Genomic DNA, 20,367 nt, shown 5'->3' on the forward strand with positions numbered 1-20,367 from the left:
TCCATAAGTTTACAGACAGGAGATGTCAACGCTACCGGTCTATAACTTGATGGATTAATAGGGTCTTTCCCTGGTTTCCGTATTCCGTCCTGCCACACGTTATTGTAAAGGCCCAGTACTTTTCCCATGATGGAACACATCTCATCCTTCTCTCCTCTGATCCTCTCTTTCCAACGCTGTCCCTCTTCCGTTAGATTATTTGTGCTGTGCACCTTCACAAAAGTCGGAGCTATCATCTCTGCCTTCTCCATGTCTCTCATTGCAACAGTCTACCCACTTTTCAGCACAAGGAGATCCCGATCTCGTCTGACCCCACTCATCCTCTTAATCATCCCCCATTACCTCTCCCACAGAAGTAGTCCTTCCTATGTTTCCACAGAAAGTGAATAGTTTGTTCTTCTAAATAAGAGTCCTTTTAATTTTGTGCTTCGGCCTTTGCATCACTAACTATTCGCCAGCAGGAGACCTGGTGGCACTGAAGAAGCAACCTGGAATTTGAAATGTTGGAGTAAAAACAATTACACACATTTCATGCACAAAATCATACACATTACACATTATTTAAGTACTGTAGCTAAATTGTATTGCCCAAGTGTGAATGCCAGGGTTAAATTGCAAAAACTTTGGGAGATTGAGATTGGAGGTGCATAGCAATGCACATAGTGAGATTGGAGGTGCATAGCAATGCACATAGTGAGATAGGAGGTGCATAGCAATGCATTCTGACCTATTATGAATCAAAACTGAATAATGTGAGATTTCTATAATATTGTATGGACATTTTAACTATGAAATGCAGCACTAGGAGTGCAAGTTATTAACAAAGAGATATATATATATATATATAACTGTTTTTCTTTTTCAAGGTTACCCCCTTCTGTCTGTGTTATTAATCTGACAGCCAAATCGAACGACCACATATTTTGATGACGAAACCAGAAGCACACACACATTTCTCTGACATCAACAAACTTGTGTTGTGGTTGGACTCTTCCAACTAGGCTTGCTGTTATTATTGGGGGAAGATTGCAGCTGAGCTGTGTTGGTAGAACCGTTTTCATGTCGCTAGCTTTATAAATCAAACAGACGTCGGGATTAAGTTTTCGTCAACGGATAGATATTCAAATGCTTGTTTTAATTAGTTCACATCGCCATTGCCAGTTTTCACGTCGAAGAGCATCTTGCACAACACAAGCGTTAGTGATATCTTGGCCTGAAACTCGGGGCCTTGGACTCAAGTAAAGTTCGAAGCGGACTCTAAACTTCTGCTTTCTCAAAGACCGCTATCCGTGGGGCCGGGGCTCTTGTCGCTGGCCCTGTGGATGAGGAAGTGAAGATACAGAATCCACCCAGGTAAATCAGAAACATTTTAGTTAACCGTTACAATTTACAGAAAGAAAGTACCTGACCTATTGATTTGCACGATGTGTGTGTGGCTCACGTTACGTAGCTAACTAGCTACGTATCGGCAGCAAGCAAGTTAATCGTGGAAAACATTTAGCTAGCTAATGTTAACCAGCTAACTCGACAACTTCCCTGTCAGGCGATGTAATCTAACGTATAATATCAGTATCAGTATCAATATCAAATAATATCAGTTTGCTAGCACAGATGCACGTCTACGTCGATAACCAACTAACACGTTAGCTAGCTGTCAACTTCTGTCATGAACCGACTGGTTAGCTGTGCAAGCTAGTAATTTAGGGTGTCTTGTGTTGATTTGGATCGCAGTGTTTAGCTAGCTAATGACCATAGGCATAGATCCGAATGTTACAGCTCAATTAGCTAGATAAGCTTGCATTACTAAATAGCTTGAACGACAGCCTCATATGGGTTCGTTCCATTTGATTTCAATCACTTTTTGACCGCACCCCATTTGGTTTGAATGACACCTTTCTATATTTGCCAATGGTAGAGGTGGTCAGAATGCCAAAACATTTTAGTAGGTAGAGGAGTGCACACATTTGACCAATTTTGCATACAGGCAATTACACTGTAAGTAACAGTGACGCTGAGACTCAGATTTGTCAGTCTCAGAAAGGACTAGCGTTAGCTACTTTTAACAATTTCCACTGAACGTTTTACATAAACACATTCACTTAAAAAAACAGTGTAGATGCAAAGTTTAGTAACAGAATGATGGCACAAACCGTCATTCTGTTACCAAAGGTTACATCTGCACTGTTCTTCAAGTAAATGTGTTTTTGTGAAAATTAAAAGTAGTCATTGTGCATAAAAGTTCAATGGTTTGTTTAGCTTTGTAATTGTTTTTTGTTTGACATTTTAACGTGAAACAGTTTGTCACACTGTTATTGTGGAATTACACATACACCTACATTGCCAAATAAATCAGATTTTGATACCAATTATTGGTATACAGTATGAAACAAAGTACTGCAAAATCGTGGACATTTTCCTGACAGCCAGAATGTCGAATAAAATGATATTTGAACTTGCTCTACCGGTTGCCTGTGTGGTTGGTCTTTCAGCTGCTCACATTTTTTTGTTAAAATATCCACAGGAAACTATTGTTTACCTAACTTACTGAAGTTGAATTTTCTATAACCTGCCACATGCAAGACCATGAAAAGACCTGTTAGTATGAATGAGTGCATGTACTTCCATCTTGTGCACGTGCCTTCGGTCATAATCAAACACGTTTTGATTGCCACACACACAGACCCATGCTTAATAATACTTCCCTGTTGATATTTTGACCAGCTGAAGGACCAACACCACTGGACAATCGGCAGAGAATGTAATGAAATATGATAAAATATCATTTTATTCAACATTTGTTGGCAGAGAATGTAATGTTAATTTCTCTACCATAAGCCGCCTCCAACATCGATTTAGAGAATTTGGCAGTATCTCCAACATGGTGGGGATATGGTATGGGCAGGCAGAAGCTACGGACAACGAACACAATTGCATTTGATTGGCAATTTGAATACACAAAAATACCGCTACGAGATCCCGAGGCCCATTTTAAATTTTTTAATTTAAAGATATATGTCACCAACAGATGCATATCTGTATTCCCAGTCATGTGAAATCTATAGATTATGGCCTGATGAATTTCTACTGCACAAAAATATAAACCCAACACGCAACAATTTCTAAGATTTTACTTAGTTACAGTTCATATAAGGAAATCAGTTAATTGAAATAAATTCATTAGGCCCTAATCTATGGACTTTGCATGACTGGGCAGGTGGCTTGGAGGGCATAGGCCCACCCACTTGTTAGCCAGGCCCACCCACTGTGGAGCCAGGCCCAACCAATCAGAATGAGACAGATACTCCCCAGTTTTATCAGCTAGTCCGGATGGCCGGTCTCAGACGATCCCGCAGTTGAAGAAGCTGGATGTGGTGGTCCTGGCCTGGTGTGATTACACGTGGTGTGCAGTTGTGAGGCTGGTTGGATGTACTGCCAAATTCTCAAAAATGATGGAGGCGGCTTTTGGTAGAAAAATGAACATTAAATTCTCTGGTAATAGCTCTGGTAGACATTCATGTAGTCAGCATGCCAATTGCATGGTCCTTCAACTTGAGAAATCTGTGGCATTGTGTTGTGACAAAACTGGTCACACCTGTCAGGTGGATGGATTATCTTCACAAAGGAGAAATGCTCACTAACAAGGATGTAAACAAATTTGTGCACAACATTTGAGGTAAATGTTTTTTGTGCGTATGGAACATTTCTGGGATCTTTTATTTCAGCTCATGAAACATGGGACCAACACTTTACATGTTGCGTTTATATTTTTGTTCAGTATATTTCAATTGACTGATTTCCTCATATGAGCTGTAACTCAGTAAAAGCTTAGAAATTGTTGCGTGTTGCTATTTTTTTGTTTGTTGCATATTTAGAAATGTCTTAATTTTGAATCAAAAAGTAAAAATATTTTTAACCTTGGAACATCAATGATCAAAAAACAAGTCAAATCTGATTTTATAAAAACAACATTTTCACATATGTTCTAGCTTAGACCCTATTTTACATTTGAGGTGTTTGTGTTGTGCCTGCCATCGGTTGATACACAGAATACTTTTGAATACAGGCTGGGTGTCATGTCAATCATAGATATATAATTCATACCCCTACAGACCACTGCAATTTAACAGGTGCATCATTGGCATTTAAATTGAAATGACATTTTTACTTCCATTTACTGCCACAAAGATGGCAGCTGGTCCACCCACCGTCGAATGTCAACTTAAATGGCAATGTCGGTTCTATTATCTATATTTCTGTGATTTCAATAGGTTTCCTATGGAGGACTGACGGTATAATTTAAAACAAATTCTATTTCCATTAAAGTCAACATTCTTTGATGTGTGGACCTCCAATCATCTTTCTGCTACCATTTTGAAAGTTGAAAATAAAATGTTATTCCCATTTTAGTACATTTATCACACCCACCCTGTATTCAAGAGCATGCTGTGTCTCAACTGATGGTGGGCACAACACAAACATCACAGATGATGTCAAATAGGGTGTAAAATACAAGTTTTTAGATAATTGACATTAAAGCGCGTACATTTTTATTAAACTAGTTTGACAACCCTGTTTGTAAGCTTTAAAATGTATATCAAACTGAACCGTTTATCTTTTCCGGTGATGAAGACATGGATGTCTCATGGTAGGGTGGGGGTGTGCAAAATGTGTCATCTTTAAGCACCGTGATCTCCTAAATGTTTTGGCATTCAGGTCCAAAAAGTAACTTTCTGACCACTTCGACCATGGGCAAATTATGTATAGAAAGTTTCATTCAAATGAAAGAGTGTGGTAACAAAGTGAATGAAATCAAATAGCACGACCCAATGTAAACCATATTTAGCTAGAAATGCAGAATGATTCTAGTGTGAATCAGTTTGCTAGTGAATGACTCATTCTGTTTGTGTGCAATACTCAGATTTTACAGGAGAAAGGAACCCCTTTTGATGGGAGAATCCTCTATCCTGGACTCCTGGGTGAATCAACGTGTCAAAATGAGTATGTGTACATCCTCCCACACACTTTCTCCCAACACATAGACACAGTTGTAATACATCGGAACTGTCATGACATTAGGCCATATTTGATAATTTAAGGTGCCCTGGGAATGCTTTGCAATACTCTCGGTTCCATGGCTAAGAACGGTACATCAAACAACAGAGAATGTTCTATGGCTTCTATTCTGTGTTTTCTGTTCTGAGCTTTCTACCTGCCCCAAACAGATGAACAGGAGGCGCTGAACTCTATAATGCAGGACCTGGCCGAACTGCACCGCTCTAGCCGCCCTGCCATGACCCTATCTGACCTGGGAAAACCCAAGGCCTCTTCACCCAAAAATCAGGTCTGTCCACTTGCCTCCACTTGGCACTCATCAGAGAATAGTCTCAATACAATGAATGACATTTCTCTTTCTCATCCCCTTTCCTCTCATGTGTGTTGTGTGTGTTTTACAGAACGATGTGCGAGTAAAGTTTGAGTTCAAAGGGGAGAAGAGGATCTTGCAGTTCTTTCGCCCAGTCAGGCTGGATGACCTGGGGAACAAAGCCAAAGTGGCCTTCGGTCAGGCCATGGACCTTCATTACACCAACAATGAGGTACTTATCACGATAACATCATCACCAAGTCACAGTGGGGCTGGGCGGTATACCGTATTTTACGATGTACCGACTAGTTTGGGTTTTAACCTTACCTTCTATAACGGTATTTGAATGTTTGGTTTGTGATACGCCGTGTGTTATGTCCGTTATAGTTCGCTGCTTGAATCATCTCTCTCCATGCGGCTTTCCACACAGACCTAGCCCCTGCCCCTGAAGGAGCGCATTTGTTGTTCCTCGACCACAAGACACTTGCATGTGTATTTCTTTTATTCATAATAATACTACAATAAAATGCAAAAAAAGAATACAATAAACCGTGAGACACTTGTGTTCAGTCTGCATGGTCAATGCTGCACATGCTACAATGATGTTGATGACAGCTATGATGTTTTCACTTTGCTTCTTAATATAAATCCACTAGTGTTCTATAATCACACCATTAGTTTGTGTTTCTTACATCTGCAAACAGCTAGTTTGTCTTTTGTTAGCAAGTTGGGCCTACATCGTGTTTGCCGCTAATGGCTAGTTATCTGGCCAGTACATGTATTGTGTTTGCCGCTAATGGCTAGTTAGCTGGCCAGTACATTTATTGTGTTTGCCGCTAATGGCTAGTTAGCTGGCCAGTACATTTATTGTGTTTGCCACTAATGGCTAGTTAGCTGGCCAGTACATTTATTGTGTTTGCCGCTAATGGCTAGTTAGCTGGCCAGTACATTTATTGTGTTTGCCGCTAATGGCTAGTTAGCTGGCCAGTACATTTATTGTGTTTGCCGCTAATGGCTAGTTAGCTGGCCAGTACATTTATTGTGTTTGCCGCTAATGGCTAGTTAGCTGGCCAGTACATTTATTGTGTTTGCCGCTAATGACTAGATCTCAAATGAATGCAGGAAATGCAGAAATTGATTAAAATGCAGGAACTTATTTTGGGTTGAATTGAACAGTATAAAAAAGTCAGATTGGAGAAAAACAAATTGAAATCACTTAGAATGTATGTGTTGCCACTCTAGGGACATAAAGCAAATGTAGAACTTTTATAGTTCATAACATAAAATACCTTTTATACTGTCCAATATTCTTTTAAATACCGTGATATGATATTTGGGCCATATAGCCCAGCCCCTAGTCACAATGTTGATCTCTGGCAATCAAATAAGCACCAAAAGCCAATCATCAACATGTGTGAGCGAGAGAATGAATTGTTCTGTGAGAAACTACCAACACCTTTCTTTTCTATTTCACTCCCTTCTCTTGCTGCCGTTTCTTCCTCTTCTTCCAAGCTGATCTGTCTGTTTCCCTCTCTGTGGTTCTCTCCCCTCCTCCCTCCCAGCTGGTGATTCCTCTGACCACTCAGGATGACCTGGACAAGGCCGTGGAGCTGCTGGATCGCAGCGTCCACATGAAGAGCCTGAAGATCCTCCTGGTGCTCCAGGCCTCCTCTCAGGTTAGGACCACAGAGTTGGGAGTGCTGATCTAGGATCAGTTGAGCCTTTTGGATAATAATGAATAAGATTACGCGGACAGATCCTAGATCATTACTTCTACTCTGAGAGGCTTGGTGGATATGGGCCCAGACCAGATCACAGCACAGTGACTGTAGGGAATCGCACACAATCCATAGCATACTACTGTACTGGCTGATTGACCCATCAACAGCTCACTATGTTCAGCACACTTTCTTGAGTATTTACTTGAATGAATCATCTTGAGACCTTTGTTTAAGCTGACATAAAGGCATTGTTTTATTCTGTAAAAGAAACGGTTGTATAGTAAAACTGTTTTGATATGGAGGATGGTGTTTAATTTCTCCTCTCAGACCTCCACGTCCAGCATGGACCTGCTGCCCCCACACGAAGACCTGGACAACACCCGCTTCCGGGCCACAGACAATAAAAGCATGCTGGCTTTGATAGGTGGGTCATCAACTCTGTGGTGTTTTCAATGACAACTATATCTGTGTGTGTAATTCATTTAATTAAATCTCTTGTCCTTCTAGTAAATACTTTCCATTTCTTTCTCCAAATCCATTTGCTTCATGGCATTAGACTCATCCAAAACACCTTGTATTTCACCACCAGTCTAGTAGTAAGTCTTCAGCTAGACATGTGTGTAATTGTCTTTCATCCAGGGTCCCACTCCGGGGACCGCAGCTCTCCCCCGCCAGGCTACATTCCCGATGCCCTCCAGCAGGTGGCCAGAAACGGCTCCTTCACCAGCATTAACAGCGAGGGAGAGTTCATTCCAGAAAGCATGGACCAGGTAACCTCACCTATAGAGATGGATAGAGGACTCTAGCCATCTAACCCGCTTTAGCTTTGACATTGACATTTAGGGCTTCCACCATTTTTAAAGTAGTCAACTTTTTGGGGATTCCTATGGGTTGGGATCGATCAGCCACTAATAAGAGCATTGTCTTCTTCAAATTGGGTTGCCTCTGGTTTGTAAATGGCTTTTAAACTACGTCACCGCCATCTAGTGGCTATAATAAATGAATTACGCACACAATTATGTCCAGGACTCCAGCACTGCAGGTGGCGGTAAAATCACAAATATTAGCTTCACTCTTTTTTTTTTATATACACAAAAGATGAAAATGGACTACATTAAAATGGAGATGGCCTCAATGGCGATGCCCATGCTGTCACAGTCGCCATAATGGCACAGCTACAAAGATGAGTCCTCTATCTAGCTCTATGACCTCACCTCAGAGACTGGGGATAGAGACAGGGGCCCAGATCAGGAACAGTCATACCAAGGCCTAGTCCCAACACTCTTGCCTACTCGTAACTGTCCTTCATTACCACTGTTATGATCATTTGAATTAACATGTTCAGAGTATGACAAATGACAGCAGAGTCACAAACTCAATCTCTCCTTTCTAGATGCTGGACCCTCTGTCAATGAGCAGTCCAGAGAACTCCGCATCGGGGAGTTGTCCCTCACTGGACAGCCCACTGGACAGGTGAGTCGTGGACATCCAGCTAAGAACCACATAGCCAGCATGCATTGTGGTAACCTTCAACATTTCACCTTCTGAATCGAACCGTTTTTTAAAACATGTGTTCGCCCTGTATTTCCTTGCAGTGATAACTATCCTAAGTCACGTATGCCCCGGGCACAGAGCTACCCAGACAACCACCAAGTTTACCCAGAGTATGATATTCCAGTGTTTGAGAAGTCGGGGAAAGGGGGCACTTACCCACGGCGATACCACATTTCCTTTGGCCTTCAGGACTACAGTGATGGTAAAGGAACAAACAAAAACACACCCTCTCTAAAACAAAAGTCAGTCAATTCAACCTTAAATCCGGGTGTCCCGATTCTTTATTTTTAGAGTATCACAGGAAACTATTGTTGTTTACCGTCAATCTCCCTCTCCCATCCCCCCCCTGCAGGGCGAAAGACGTTCCCCCGAGCGAGGCGGACCCAGGTCCACGGTTTCCATTCCCCGGTCAGTTTCAGCCCCACAGAGCAGTCTCCCAGCACCAGCAGTGGCAGCAGCATATTCACCCCAGACCTGGAGGAGCCCGGGGGTCGCAGACGCAGGGGCAGCGACATCGAGCCCAACCCCACCCTCTCCGTTATGGACATCAGCCCACCCAGCCGCTGTGAGTAGAGCTGGATGGAGGGAGACAATAGGGAGGGAAAGGAGAAATTGAGAATGGAGAGAAGAATACCGATGTGGGGGTGGAAGGATAGCTGGTCTGACCGTGTAGCTGCTAAGCACTTTTGCAACCAGTGTATATCTTATAAACGCACACAAATGACCTGATTTGATTTCCCCCATGTCTGTCCAGCTCCACGTGCCCCTACTAACTGGCGGCTAGGTAAGCTGCTGGGTCAGGGTGCGTTTGGCCGGGTCTTCCTGTGCTACGATGCAGACACTGGCAGAGAGCTGGCTGTTAAACAGGTCCAGTTTGACCCAGAGAGTCCCGAGACCAGCAAGGTGAGTGGAACAGAGATTGTGTGTGGTCGAGAGTTGTGTACGCTGTGTACTCAACATATCTTGTCTATCTGCAGGAGGTAAGTGCCCTGGAGTGTGAGATCCAGTTACTGAAGAACTTGTGCCATGAACGGATCGTCCAGTACTACGGCTGTCTACGAGACTCCAACGAGAGAACTCTGTCCATCTTTATGGAGTACATGCCCGGGGTAAGTGTATAGTGTGTGTGTGTAGTGTACAGTGGGGCAAAAAAGTATTTAGTCAGCCACCAATTGTGCAAGTTCTCCCACTTAAAAAGATGAGAGGCCTGTAATTTTTGTCATAGGTACACTTCAACTATGACAGACAAAATGAGAAATAAAATCCAGAAAATCACATTGTAGGATTTTTAATGAATTTATTTGCAAATTATGGTGGAAAATAAGTATTTGGTCACCTACAAACAAGCAAGATTTCTGGCTCTCACAGACTCTCTCGTTACCTGTATTAATGGCACCTGTTTGAACTTGTTATCAGTATAAAAGACACCTGTCCACAACCTCAAACAGTCACACTCCAAACTCCACTATGGCCAAGACCAAAGAGCTGTCAAAGGACACCAGAAACAAAATTGTAGACCTGCACCAGGCTGGGAAGACTGAATCGGCATTCGGTAAGCAGCTTGGTTTGAAGAAATCAACTGTGGGAGCAATTATTAGGAAATGGAAGACATAGAAGACCACTGATAATCTCCCTCGATCTGGGGCTCCATGCAAGATCTCACTCCGTGGGGTCAAAATGATCACAAGAACGGTGAGCAAAAATCCCAGAACCACACGGGGGGACCTAGTGAATGACCTGCAGAGAGCTGGGACCAAAGTAACAAAGCCTACCATCAGTAACACACTACGCCGCCAGGGACTCAAATCCTGTAGTGCCAGACGTGTCCCCCTGCTTACGCCAGGCCCGTCTGATGTTTGCTAGAGAGCATTTGGATGATCCAGAAGAAGATTGGGAGAATGTCATATGGTCAGATGAAACCAAAATAGAACTTTTTGGTAAAAACTCAACTCGTCGTGTTTGGAGGACAAAGAATGCTGAGTTGCATCCAAAGAACACCATACCTACTGTGAAGCATGGGGGTGGAAACATCATGCTTTGGGGCTGTTTTTCTGCAAAGGGACCAGGACGACTGATCCGTGTAAAGGAAAGAATGAATGGAGCCATGTATCGTGAGATTTTGAGTGAAAACCTCCTTCCATCAGCAAGGGCATTGAAGATGAAACGTGGCTGGGTCTTTCAGCATGACAATGATCCCAAACACACCGCCCCGGGCAACGAAGAAGTGGCTTCGTAAGAAGCATTTCAAGGTCCTGGAGTGGCCTAGCCAGTCTCCAGATCTCATCCCCATAGAAAATCTTTGGAGGGAGTTGAAAGTCCGTGTTGCCCAGCAACAGCCCCAAAACATCACTGCTCTAGAGGAGATCTGCATGGAGGAAGGGGCCAAAATACCAGCAACAGTGTGTGTGAACCTTGTGAAGACATACAGAAAACGTTTGACCTCTGTCATTGCCAACAAAGGGTATATAACAAAGTATTGAGAAACTTTTGTTATTGACCAAATACTTATTTTCCACCATAATTTGCAAATCAATTCATAAAAAATCCTACAATGTGATTTTGTGGATTTTTTTTCTCGCATTTTGTCTGTCATAGTTGAAGTGTACCTATGATGAAAATTACAGGCCTCTCTCATCTTTTTAAGTGGGAGAACTTGCACAATTGGTGGCCAACTAAATACTTTTTTTGCCCCACTGTATATGTTTGAATAACTGAACTTAGACCAACTCAAACCTGTCCCCGTCCACCAGTGTGGCGACGTAGGCTCCGTTCCAGGTTGTATTTGTTTCAGTGAAGTTTCACTGCTGATCGGCGCGACGCTGCTGCAGTAAAGATGACCTGGAATGGACCCGCAGGTTGCTTGCACTCTCATATGGTCACCCTCTGTCCCCAGGGCTCCATCAAAGACCAGCTGAAGTCGTACGGGGCCTTGACGGAAAACGTGACGCGTCGATACACCCGTCAGATCCTGGAGGGAGTATCCTACCTACACAGCAACATGATCGTCCACAGAGACATCAAAGGTACAGAATGAGAGGGGGATAAATGGATGGAATATTGGAATACAATGTTGCTGGATCCTGATAGGAAGAACCATTATGACTCATAGAGTTCTCATGTTCATGTCGTGCTTATGACAGAATGTTGATGGATATTGAGGGGAACGTTGCTGTAACTCAAGCAGTGACTTCTGGGTAATTTAGTTTCTTATGAGAGAATGTACCTAAACCACCTCCTTACCTCTTCCTGTCCCTCCCTCTTTTTCCTCCATCTTTCTCTCCAGGGGCCAACATTCTGCGGGACTCTGTGGGAAACGTGAAGCTGGGGGACTTTGGGGCGAGCAGGCGGCTACAGACCATCTGTCTGTCAGGAACTGGGATCAAGTCAGTGACTGGTACTCCCTACTGGATGAGCCCAGAGGTGATCAGTGGAGAGGGCTATGGCAGGAAGGCTGATATCTGGTAAGACTGATTATTACTGAGGTAGAGTTATCAGCAAAATAGTTTCCACCTCGTCTCCTTCTCTTTCAAACCACTGGCTGAGACTTAAAGCCCACATGCAGTCTTTGTAAAAAAATAATAATAATAATGTATCATCACTGTATGCCTAATAAATCACTGTTTATTTAATTAAAATAACTCTTCTTTTTTTTTTTATAATTTATTTCCCTGAGCCTCCTTTCGCCCTTGCTCTGTCTGATCTTGTGGGTGTTCGGGAACACACATTTGAAGATATTTATATAGACAGCCCTGATTGGCTAATAGGATGGTCTAGAGCCCACCCCCTTACCCAGATGAACTGTCATTGGTCTATTATAATCAGATCCCATTGTTATAAATAATGTGGGCCAAAGGTTCCATCCCACCTGAACAGGCTGAAATTCCAGCCATTTTTTTTCAAACCGCTCTTACACCAAAAGCTCATCACAATTTGTACAGTTTCAGACTGTTATTTTGACCTCATATTGTGGAAATATCATAACCAAACTGCACCGTTAAGAGGTTTCGACCATATGATTTCCAATGAAGTCTCTTTAAATTAGTGCTCAGAAAGGAGAGGGGATCTGGTAGACGAGTGTAACAGCCACTGAGAAAAAGTGTCTCCCTTTTTTTGCAATGTAAATCTTGGTGAGATAAGAACCAATAACGATCTTGATGTGTTGAGGGGATTGTGGGAGGCTGGTAGGAGAGGCTATAGGAGGACGAGCTCATTTTAATGTCTGGAATGGAATTAATGGAACGGAGTTTCCATATGTTGGATGTGTTTGGTACCATTCCATTGATTCCATTCCAGCCGTTACAATGAGACCGTCCTCCTATAGCTCCTCCCACCAGCCGTCACTGGTGGGATGTCATGTCAACTGTTGATGATGATGATGATGTTGGCTAATGTCAGTGGTGTCCTCTCCAGGAGTGTGGGTTGCACGGTGGTGGAGATGCTGACCCAGCGGCCCCCCTGGGCCGAGTTCGAGGCCATGGCGGCCATCTTTAAGATCGCCACCCAGCCCACCAACCCCTCGCTGCCCGTCCACGTCTCTGACCATGGCCGCGACTTCCTCAAGCGCATCTTCGTGGAGACCAAGCTGAGGCCCTCGGCTGACGACCTTCTGAGGCACATCTTTGTTCACTAGCCCCTTCCCCCTGACCCCTGAACTGCCAGAGATGGCCTTAGATGATTCGCTGTCCCTGCCTCTGACTCCCCCTGACTCCGCCCTCCCAGCTCCAGACAGAAAGCCCCCATTGGACCAGAGAGGACTTGGTGGGAGGTATCCATCTGGTGATTGGATGAGGTGGATAGAGGTGGGGACTACAACTCCTGCGTCTCTGTTTTTAGGAGACTGGCAAGGAGGAATGAATGAATGAATGAACTCATTTAGAGAAAGAAAGTTGCACCTTAATTTCAGAAATAGGGTAAGTTTCCCAACCAAGATGACAAAATAACCTTTTTTGAAAATGTTTTTCTGATTAATATCTCCTGCTTTTTGATTGTGGAGTGGGACTCAGTCACTCTGTGCTTCAGCTCACTGAGTCCACGTCGGTGATTCTCATCTGGATGATCATGATAATCTGGGCCACGTTTAGTAGGCAAATGTTGTGGAACATTGCAGATAGAAATGGCATTATTAGAGCCGAAACGATTCCTTACTCTACACGTCTTAGAGGCAGGTTTGTTCTATATGCTATATCGATCTGAACATCGCACAACGTCATGTCCTGCTGAACGCACCCTTGGTGGTTAGTGTGGTCCTGACTCGACCCAGAATGTACAGCAGAAAACCCTAAGCACGCTGGTATCGAATCCACAACCAGAACACCGGGTGAGGAGAACACTCCTACCCCTCCCACACACACTTCTTGTCACACTGCTGCCTACGTTGCTCCCCCCTCACTTGCACATTCACAGTTCGTGTAGAACATCCACAACTCAACGGTTCTTCTTACTTATACTGTAGACATTCTATGATGAAAAATGAATAATCATTTTGTTGCTTGGATCCCTCGCTTTACTTCAGTCTGTCCTGCGACCTATTGTGAGTGTCTGTCTGTCTTGTCTGCTGTGTCAGTCAGGTCGCCTGTCTGTCAGGGTCTGTTGTCAAATCCCCTCCCAGTCTTTGTTCTTTGCCGTGTGCCTTTTTAGCCGTGTAGGAACATGTCTTTGGTTGAAACGTTTTCGCTACGCATCAGACAGGTACCAGCCTATTTACGGTTCGGATCATATCCAAGTGTTTTTATCAGTGTGGTTCAGCCAGTGGTGCGCCGAATTGGTCTGCTCGCTCTGATCTGCCTTTTTTCTCTCTGTATCAGACTGGTGTTAGATCAGTTTTGGCACTGTTCTCTGCCTTCTCCTCACCAGGGGTCATAGGTCTCTTACTGACCCCAGATCAGATACAATCGAGACACACCAAAGCAGAAACCTAGAGTGCTCATCATAATGGGTTTGGTGCTTCAGTTCTTAACAGAAATACATCGGAGCTCTGTGATTGGCCGTGTTGTACTGATGCCAGTTGATTGCTCAAAGTTTAGGCAGGCCTTAGTTGATTGGTAAAATGTACATTATGGCATTTTAAAACAGGAAGAGTGGAGAACCGCTAGCCAATTAGGATGCTTGTTACTCAGTTGTAGGCATACTGTATGTTATTATCAGGTACTACTTTGTGCTGAAGCACTCTCTACGTTAGCCAGTTTACACCTTGACTAAGATACTACTGCACTGAACAGTACTCAGCAAAAAGCTCTGCAATTAAATCAATACTCGACAGTGCTGGTGAATACTCAGTTATACTCCACAGTGTTGGACACCATCTGGTACTATTGTGCCCTCTTGCCCTGCTATGCCTTGGGAAAGAAAGTACTGGTATGTTGTAGTAGTATGTGCTGTGTCATGTCTCCTCTCAAACACTCCTTTGGCACACACACACACACACACACACACACACACACACACACACACACACACACACACACACACCAGAGCAGTTTTCAGTATGTTTCAGCTGAGGATGGGCTCGACGACTCGATTCTAGATTTGCATTGGAAATTTGCAAATGCAACAATTTAGCAGGTTCAAATGACATTTCAAACTCTAAGATGTGTTTTATTGTTTGGAGTGTGTCAAGTGCACTGAAAATATAGCATTAAAAACCCATGAATTGAAGCAATCGATGGCATACTGCAAACTTGTTTTGCCTTCAGCCCTGTTTTGTATTTGAATGCCAGTACACACAATTATTTGCTTGAGAGTACTCAGACATTTCTTTTCCATGTCCATCCCTAGTTTCAGTGCTGTACTCAGCCACACCTCAACATTACTGACAAGTAGACTTATCGAAAATCACAGCAGTGCCAACTGTTTTGTGCTGCCAGGTTCAGAGAATGTCAGATATATTTGACCCATATTTTCTAGATGCAGTAGGATAGGTGTTTTTTTAAATTTCATGATGGAAGTGGCTGTCTATTTGACTCCAGGGGGTGGTGTTGTCATTGCCTGTAAGCTAACCCATAGGTACTCAAGGTATGGAAACACAAGCTCTTTTGTGTGAGGCTACTCAGGCTAGTTGATCAGGCTACTGATCAACTAGCCTGAAAAATGATGGAGCATTTCTCCCATCATTGCCTAGGAACTTTCTCCCCTTAACCATAGCACCACAAGTGACTAAATCCGGTCTCTCTCACGTGCTGAAGAAGTGCTGGTTAAGAAAAAGAAAGGTTATTGACTCTTGTTTTCTTTTAGTCTGAGAAGCAAAATGGCAACCTGTGAGTGTTCACATCAGCTAAGCTGGTTCCCAAGAAGCTAGACCCCTTCATTACCCTCCTGCATTGCGTTGCCTGTAAAAAATGAAACTGAACATTTCCATTAGCACTGGGACTCGCTGAGATCAACTCTCACCAGAAATGAGGACCGCATATGCACTATTTAAAACTGGTACATAATGCGTTCTCTACCGCTCGCTTCTTCAAGGTTACTCATTGGGACGATGGACTTCTACTCTGTTGAGCATAGTCTGTCTTGTGTTTCTGTTGTTAGCGATGACCTTTTTTGCACATTTTTTGAGACTATACAGATTTTTTACACTGATTGTAATACTTTTGCTTCTGTGTGTGTGTGTGTGCGTGCGTGCGCACGTGTTGTATGTGATTGACTCCGTGTGGTTGTGTTGCACAAGGATCTTACAGTCAGGAATGTAATGCTTCATTCTCACCACCAGGTGGCCTCACACTCCCCTGTTGAAATGAGAAGTCAAGTCTATTCTAACTCGGAACACAGACTGGGTGGCTGTCCTCCACTTGGTTTAATTACACCTCCCCACTCAGAGGGACTGTTAGTTAGTGATGGTAGACGAGGCCTGAATCCCAAACCAATCAATCCCTAGCCCCTGCTCCCTATTTGTGTAGATCTGAGAGGATTGGACAGGTGGGTTTGGGATTCGGGCAAGACTATTAAAGTAATAGGCAGTGAACTGTAATACGGTATGATAAGTCACCACATGGTATTCCCCTGCTTCTTGAAAACCAACAAGATACAGACGAACTACACCAATATGGTACAATATGTGCTTTTTATAAGCCACTGCTGCCACTCCAAGGTGCTGTAAGCACTTCTCTCGTGTGTGTGTGTGACTGTGTGCGCGACTGTGTCTGTACTGCAATTTGTGCTCAAAGGACACTGGGGGTGGCCAAAATGCCTTGAGCATTCAGACTGTAAAAAAAGAAGATAGAATTGAAGAAGAATAAAAAATGTACAAATGTATACATTTGAAAAATGTACCCCTTTTTAAAAAGAAAGATTACACTTATATCCCTCACATTTGTTTTATGTGTATTGTAAAAGAAGCCATGTTTATAATTCTATTTGGTTTGTGACCAATAAGCCTGTTTATATCAGAACTGTATATCAGTGGTATGCATAATTTTTTAATATATATTTTTATTTTTAATTTTTAAATGGGAGATTTTATGCATGGTTGGATCCTGAGGAGAGGTACAATGGTGGCAGGAGACCCATTGCCTTTAGCCTGAGTGCCAATCTGTTTGTGCCATCATGCTAATTCCATGACACTCATTGTTTTGGCTTGTCAAATGACAGCAATGGAGTAAACCAGAACAGATCTGGGACCAGGCTAAGGCCTATTGGCTCCTCTAAATGAATGCTGAAGAGAGGAGACCTCTTGATGGAAAAGGGTCGGGAGACTGTCAGTCTGTTGGCACTTTGATGTGTTAATAATTATGATGACAATGAAAATAATAAAATATATTTATTTCACCTGTTTTTCTAAGATTTACTTCTTCTTTTTTTACCCCCCCCCCCCCCCCCCCCCACACACACACACACAAAAACATTATTTAGCCTGTTTTTCAGTAGATTATTTTGTAAAGGCAGTTTGGACAGGCCTACTACAGGTCTGATTGCATCATGCAAGCCTTTTAGGATGGGCATGTTGTTGACAGGCAAGTATAAGCAGTTTTTCCAGTAATGGACAACAGTGAAACTTAATAGTTTATCAAACTGTATTGTTGTCTTCTTGACTCCATGTGAAGTGTATGAGCTATTAGCAGTGTTTCCCAGACTCTGTCCTGGGTGCCTCAAGGGGTGCATGTTTGTTTTTCTTTCCTAGCTCTACACAGCTAATTCAAATGAACTCATTTAAGATTTGATTATTTGAACCTGCTGTATAGTGCTAGGGCAAGAAACTAAATGTAGGATTGAGTTTGTGAAACAATTAGTGACAGGTCTATGTGAGTCACTCCCACACTGCCCTGACCCACCTAGATAAGACAAATACCTAGGGTGAGAATGCTGTTCATTGACTACAGCTCAGCGTTCAGCACCATTGTCCCTGTAAGCTCGTCACCAAGCTTAGGACCCTGAGACTGAACACTTCCCTCTGCAACTGGATTGTGGACTTCCTGACGGGCCGAACCCAGGTGGTGAGAGTAGGCATCATCACCTCTACCACGCTGACCCTCAACATCGGGGGGGCCCACAGAGGTTTGTGCTTAGTCCCCTCCTGTACTCCTTGTTCACCCACGACCGTGGCCATGCACGACTCAACACCAAGTTTGCTGACGACACAACGGGGGTAAGCCTGATCACTGGCGACAATGAGGCGGCCTACAAGGAGGAGGTCAGAGACCTGGCAGTGTGGCGCCGGAACAACAACTGTCACTAAGACCAAGGACCTGATCGTGGACTACGGGACACTGAGGGGGATGAGCACGCTCCCATCCACATCGCAGGGACTGCAGTGGAGCGGGTCAGGAGCTTCAAGTTCATCAGTGTCCAAAACGCTTAACTTAAAATGGGCGGCCACAGAGCTTAGATTTACAGATAAATGGACACTATGAACACAACGTATAAAGATAAAAGTGGAACAAATAAGGATGTAATTAAGAAGGCACATCAGCGCCTCTTGCCCCTCAAGTCGAGAAGGTTTGTCATGGACACTCTAATCCTCAAAGTTCTACAGCTGTAACACTGAGAGCATCTTGACTGGCTGCATCACTGCTTGGTATGCCAATAGCACCCCCCTCGATTGCATGGCGCTACAGAGGGTGGTGCGGACAGCCTAGTACATCACTGGGGCTGAGCTCCCTGCCATCCAGGACCTCTATATCAGGCGGTGACTCCTACCACCCAAGCCATAGAATATTTGCCGTGCTGCCACACGGCAAGCGGTACCAGTGCATAAAGTCTGACACCAACTGGCTCCTGAACAGCTTCTATTCCCATGCCATAAGATTGCTAACAAAATGGCTACACGGACTGAGTTGACCTTTTTGTATTTTATTCTTATTTTTCGCACTCTATGCACACTACTGCACACAAGCACTCACTCCATCATTTGCTCACAAACACACATGCACATACATTTATACTGACTCACACCCCCATTCACATCATCATATACCCTGCTGCTACTCTGTTTATCATATATCCTGAGGCCTAGTCACGTTACCCCTATATATACAGTGCCTTGCGAAAGTATTCGGCCCCCTTGAACTTTGCGACCTTTTGCCACATTTCAGGCTTCAAACATAAAGATATAAAACTGTATTTTTTTGTGAAGAATCAACAACAAGTGGGACACAATCATGAAGTGGAACGACATTTATTGGATATTTCAAACTTTTTTAACAAATCAAAAACTGAAAAATTGGGCGTGCAAAATTATTCAGCCCCCTTAACTTAATACTTTGTAGCGCCACCTTTTGCTGCGATTACAGCTGTAAGTCGCTTGGGGTATGTCTCTATCAGTTTTGCACATCGAGAGACCTCCTTCCTCCTTGCAAAACAGCGCGAGCTCAGTGAGGTTGGATGGAGAGCATTTGTGAACAGCAGTTTTCAGTTCTTTCCACAGATTCTCGATTGGATTCAGGTCTGGACTTTGACTTGGCCATTCTAACACCTGGATATGTTTATTTTTGAACCATTCCATTGTAGATTTTGCTTTATGTTTTGGATCATTGTCTTGTTGGAAGACAAATCTCCGTCCCAGTCTCAGGTCTTTTGCAGACTCCATCAGGTTTTCTTCCAGAATGGTCCTGTATTTGGCTCCATCCATCTTCCCATCAATTTTAACCATCTTCCCTGTCCCTGCTGAAGAAAAGCAGGCCCAAACCATGATGCTGCCACCACCATGTTTGACAGTGGGGATGGTGTGTTCAGAGTGATGAGCTGTGTTGCTTTTACGCCAAACATAACATTTTGCATTGTTGCCAAAAAGTTCAATTTTGGTTTCATCTGACCAGAGCACCTTCTTCCACATGTTTGGTGTGTCTCCCAGGTGGCTTGTGGCAAACTTTAAACAACACTTTTTATGGATATCTTTAAGAAATGGCTTTCTTGCCACTCTTCCATAAAGGCCAGATTTGTGCAATATACGACTGATTGTTGTCCTATGGACAGAGTCTCCCACCTCAGCTGTAGATATCTGCAGTTCATCCAGAGAGTGATCATGGGCCTCTTGGCTGCATCTCTGATCAGTCTTCTCCTTGTATGAGCTGAAAGTTTAGAGGGACGGCCAGGTCTTGGTAGATTTGCAGTGGTCTGATACTCCTTCCATTTCAATATTATTGCTTGCACAGTGCTCCTTGGGATGTTTAAAGCTTGGGAAATCTTTTGGTATCCAAATCCGGCTTTAAACCTCTTCACAACAGTATCTAGGACCAGCCTGGTGTGTTCCTTGTTCTTCATGATGCTCTCTGCGCTTTTAACGGACCTCTGAGACTATCA

At 43.5% G+C, this 20,367-nt stretch overlaps 1 protein-coding gene across 1 annotated transcript; it reads left to right on the forward strand.

The window, feature by feature from the left end:
• Nucleotides 1-934: 934 nt before the first annotated feature.
• On the forward strand, nt 935-17,403 carry LOC109906717 (mitogen-activated protein kinase kinase kinase 2). Its single transcript, XM_031792416.1, has 15 exons — nt 935-1,353; nt 4,919-4,998; nt 5,223-5,341; nt 5,454-5,594; nt 6,925-7,038; nt 7,411-7,507; nt 7,723-7,853; nt 8,477-8,556; nt 8,679-8,839; nt 8,990-9,202; nt 9,392-9,540; nt 9,615-9,746; nt 11,531-11,660; nt 11,921-12,098; nt 13,048-17,403. Exons 2-15 carry the CDS (start codon nt 4,947-4,949, stop codon nt 13,265-13,267), a joined length of 1,917 nt encoding a protein of 638 aa, XP_031648276.1. The 5' UTR covers nt 935-1,353; nt 4,919-4,946; the 3' UTR covers nt 13,268-17,403.
• The last annotated feature ends 2,964 nt before the right edge of the window (nt 17,404-20,367 follow it).

The sequence above is a fragment of the Oncorhynchus kisutch genome, linkage group LG16, assembly GCF_002021735.2.
Source record: "Oncorhynchus kisutch isolate 150728-3 linkage group LG16, Okis_V2, whole genome shotgun sequence".
NCBI classification, from domain to species: Eukaryota; Metazoa; Chordata; class Actinopteri; order Salmoniformes; family Salmonidae; genus Oncorhynchus; species Oncorhynchus kisutch.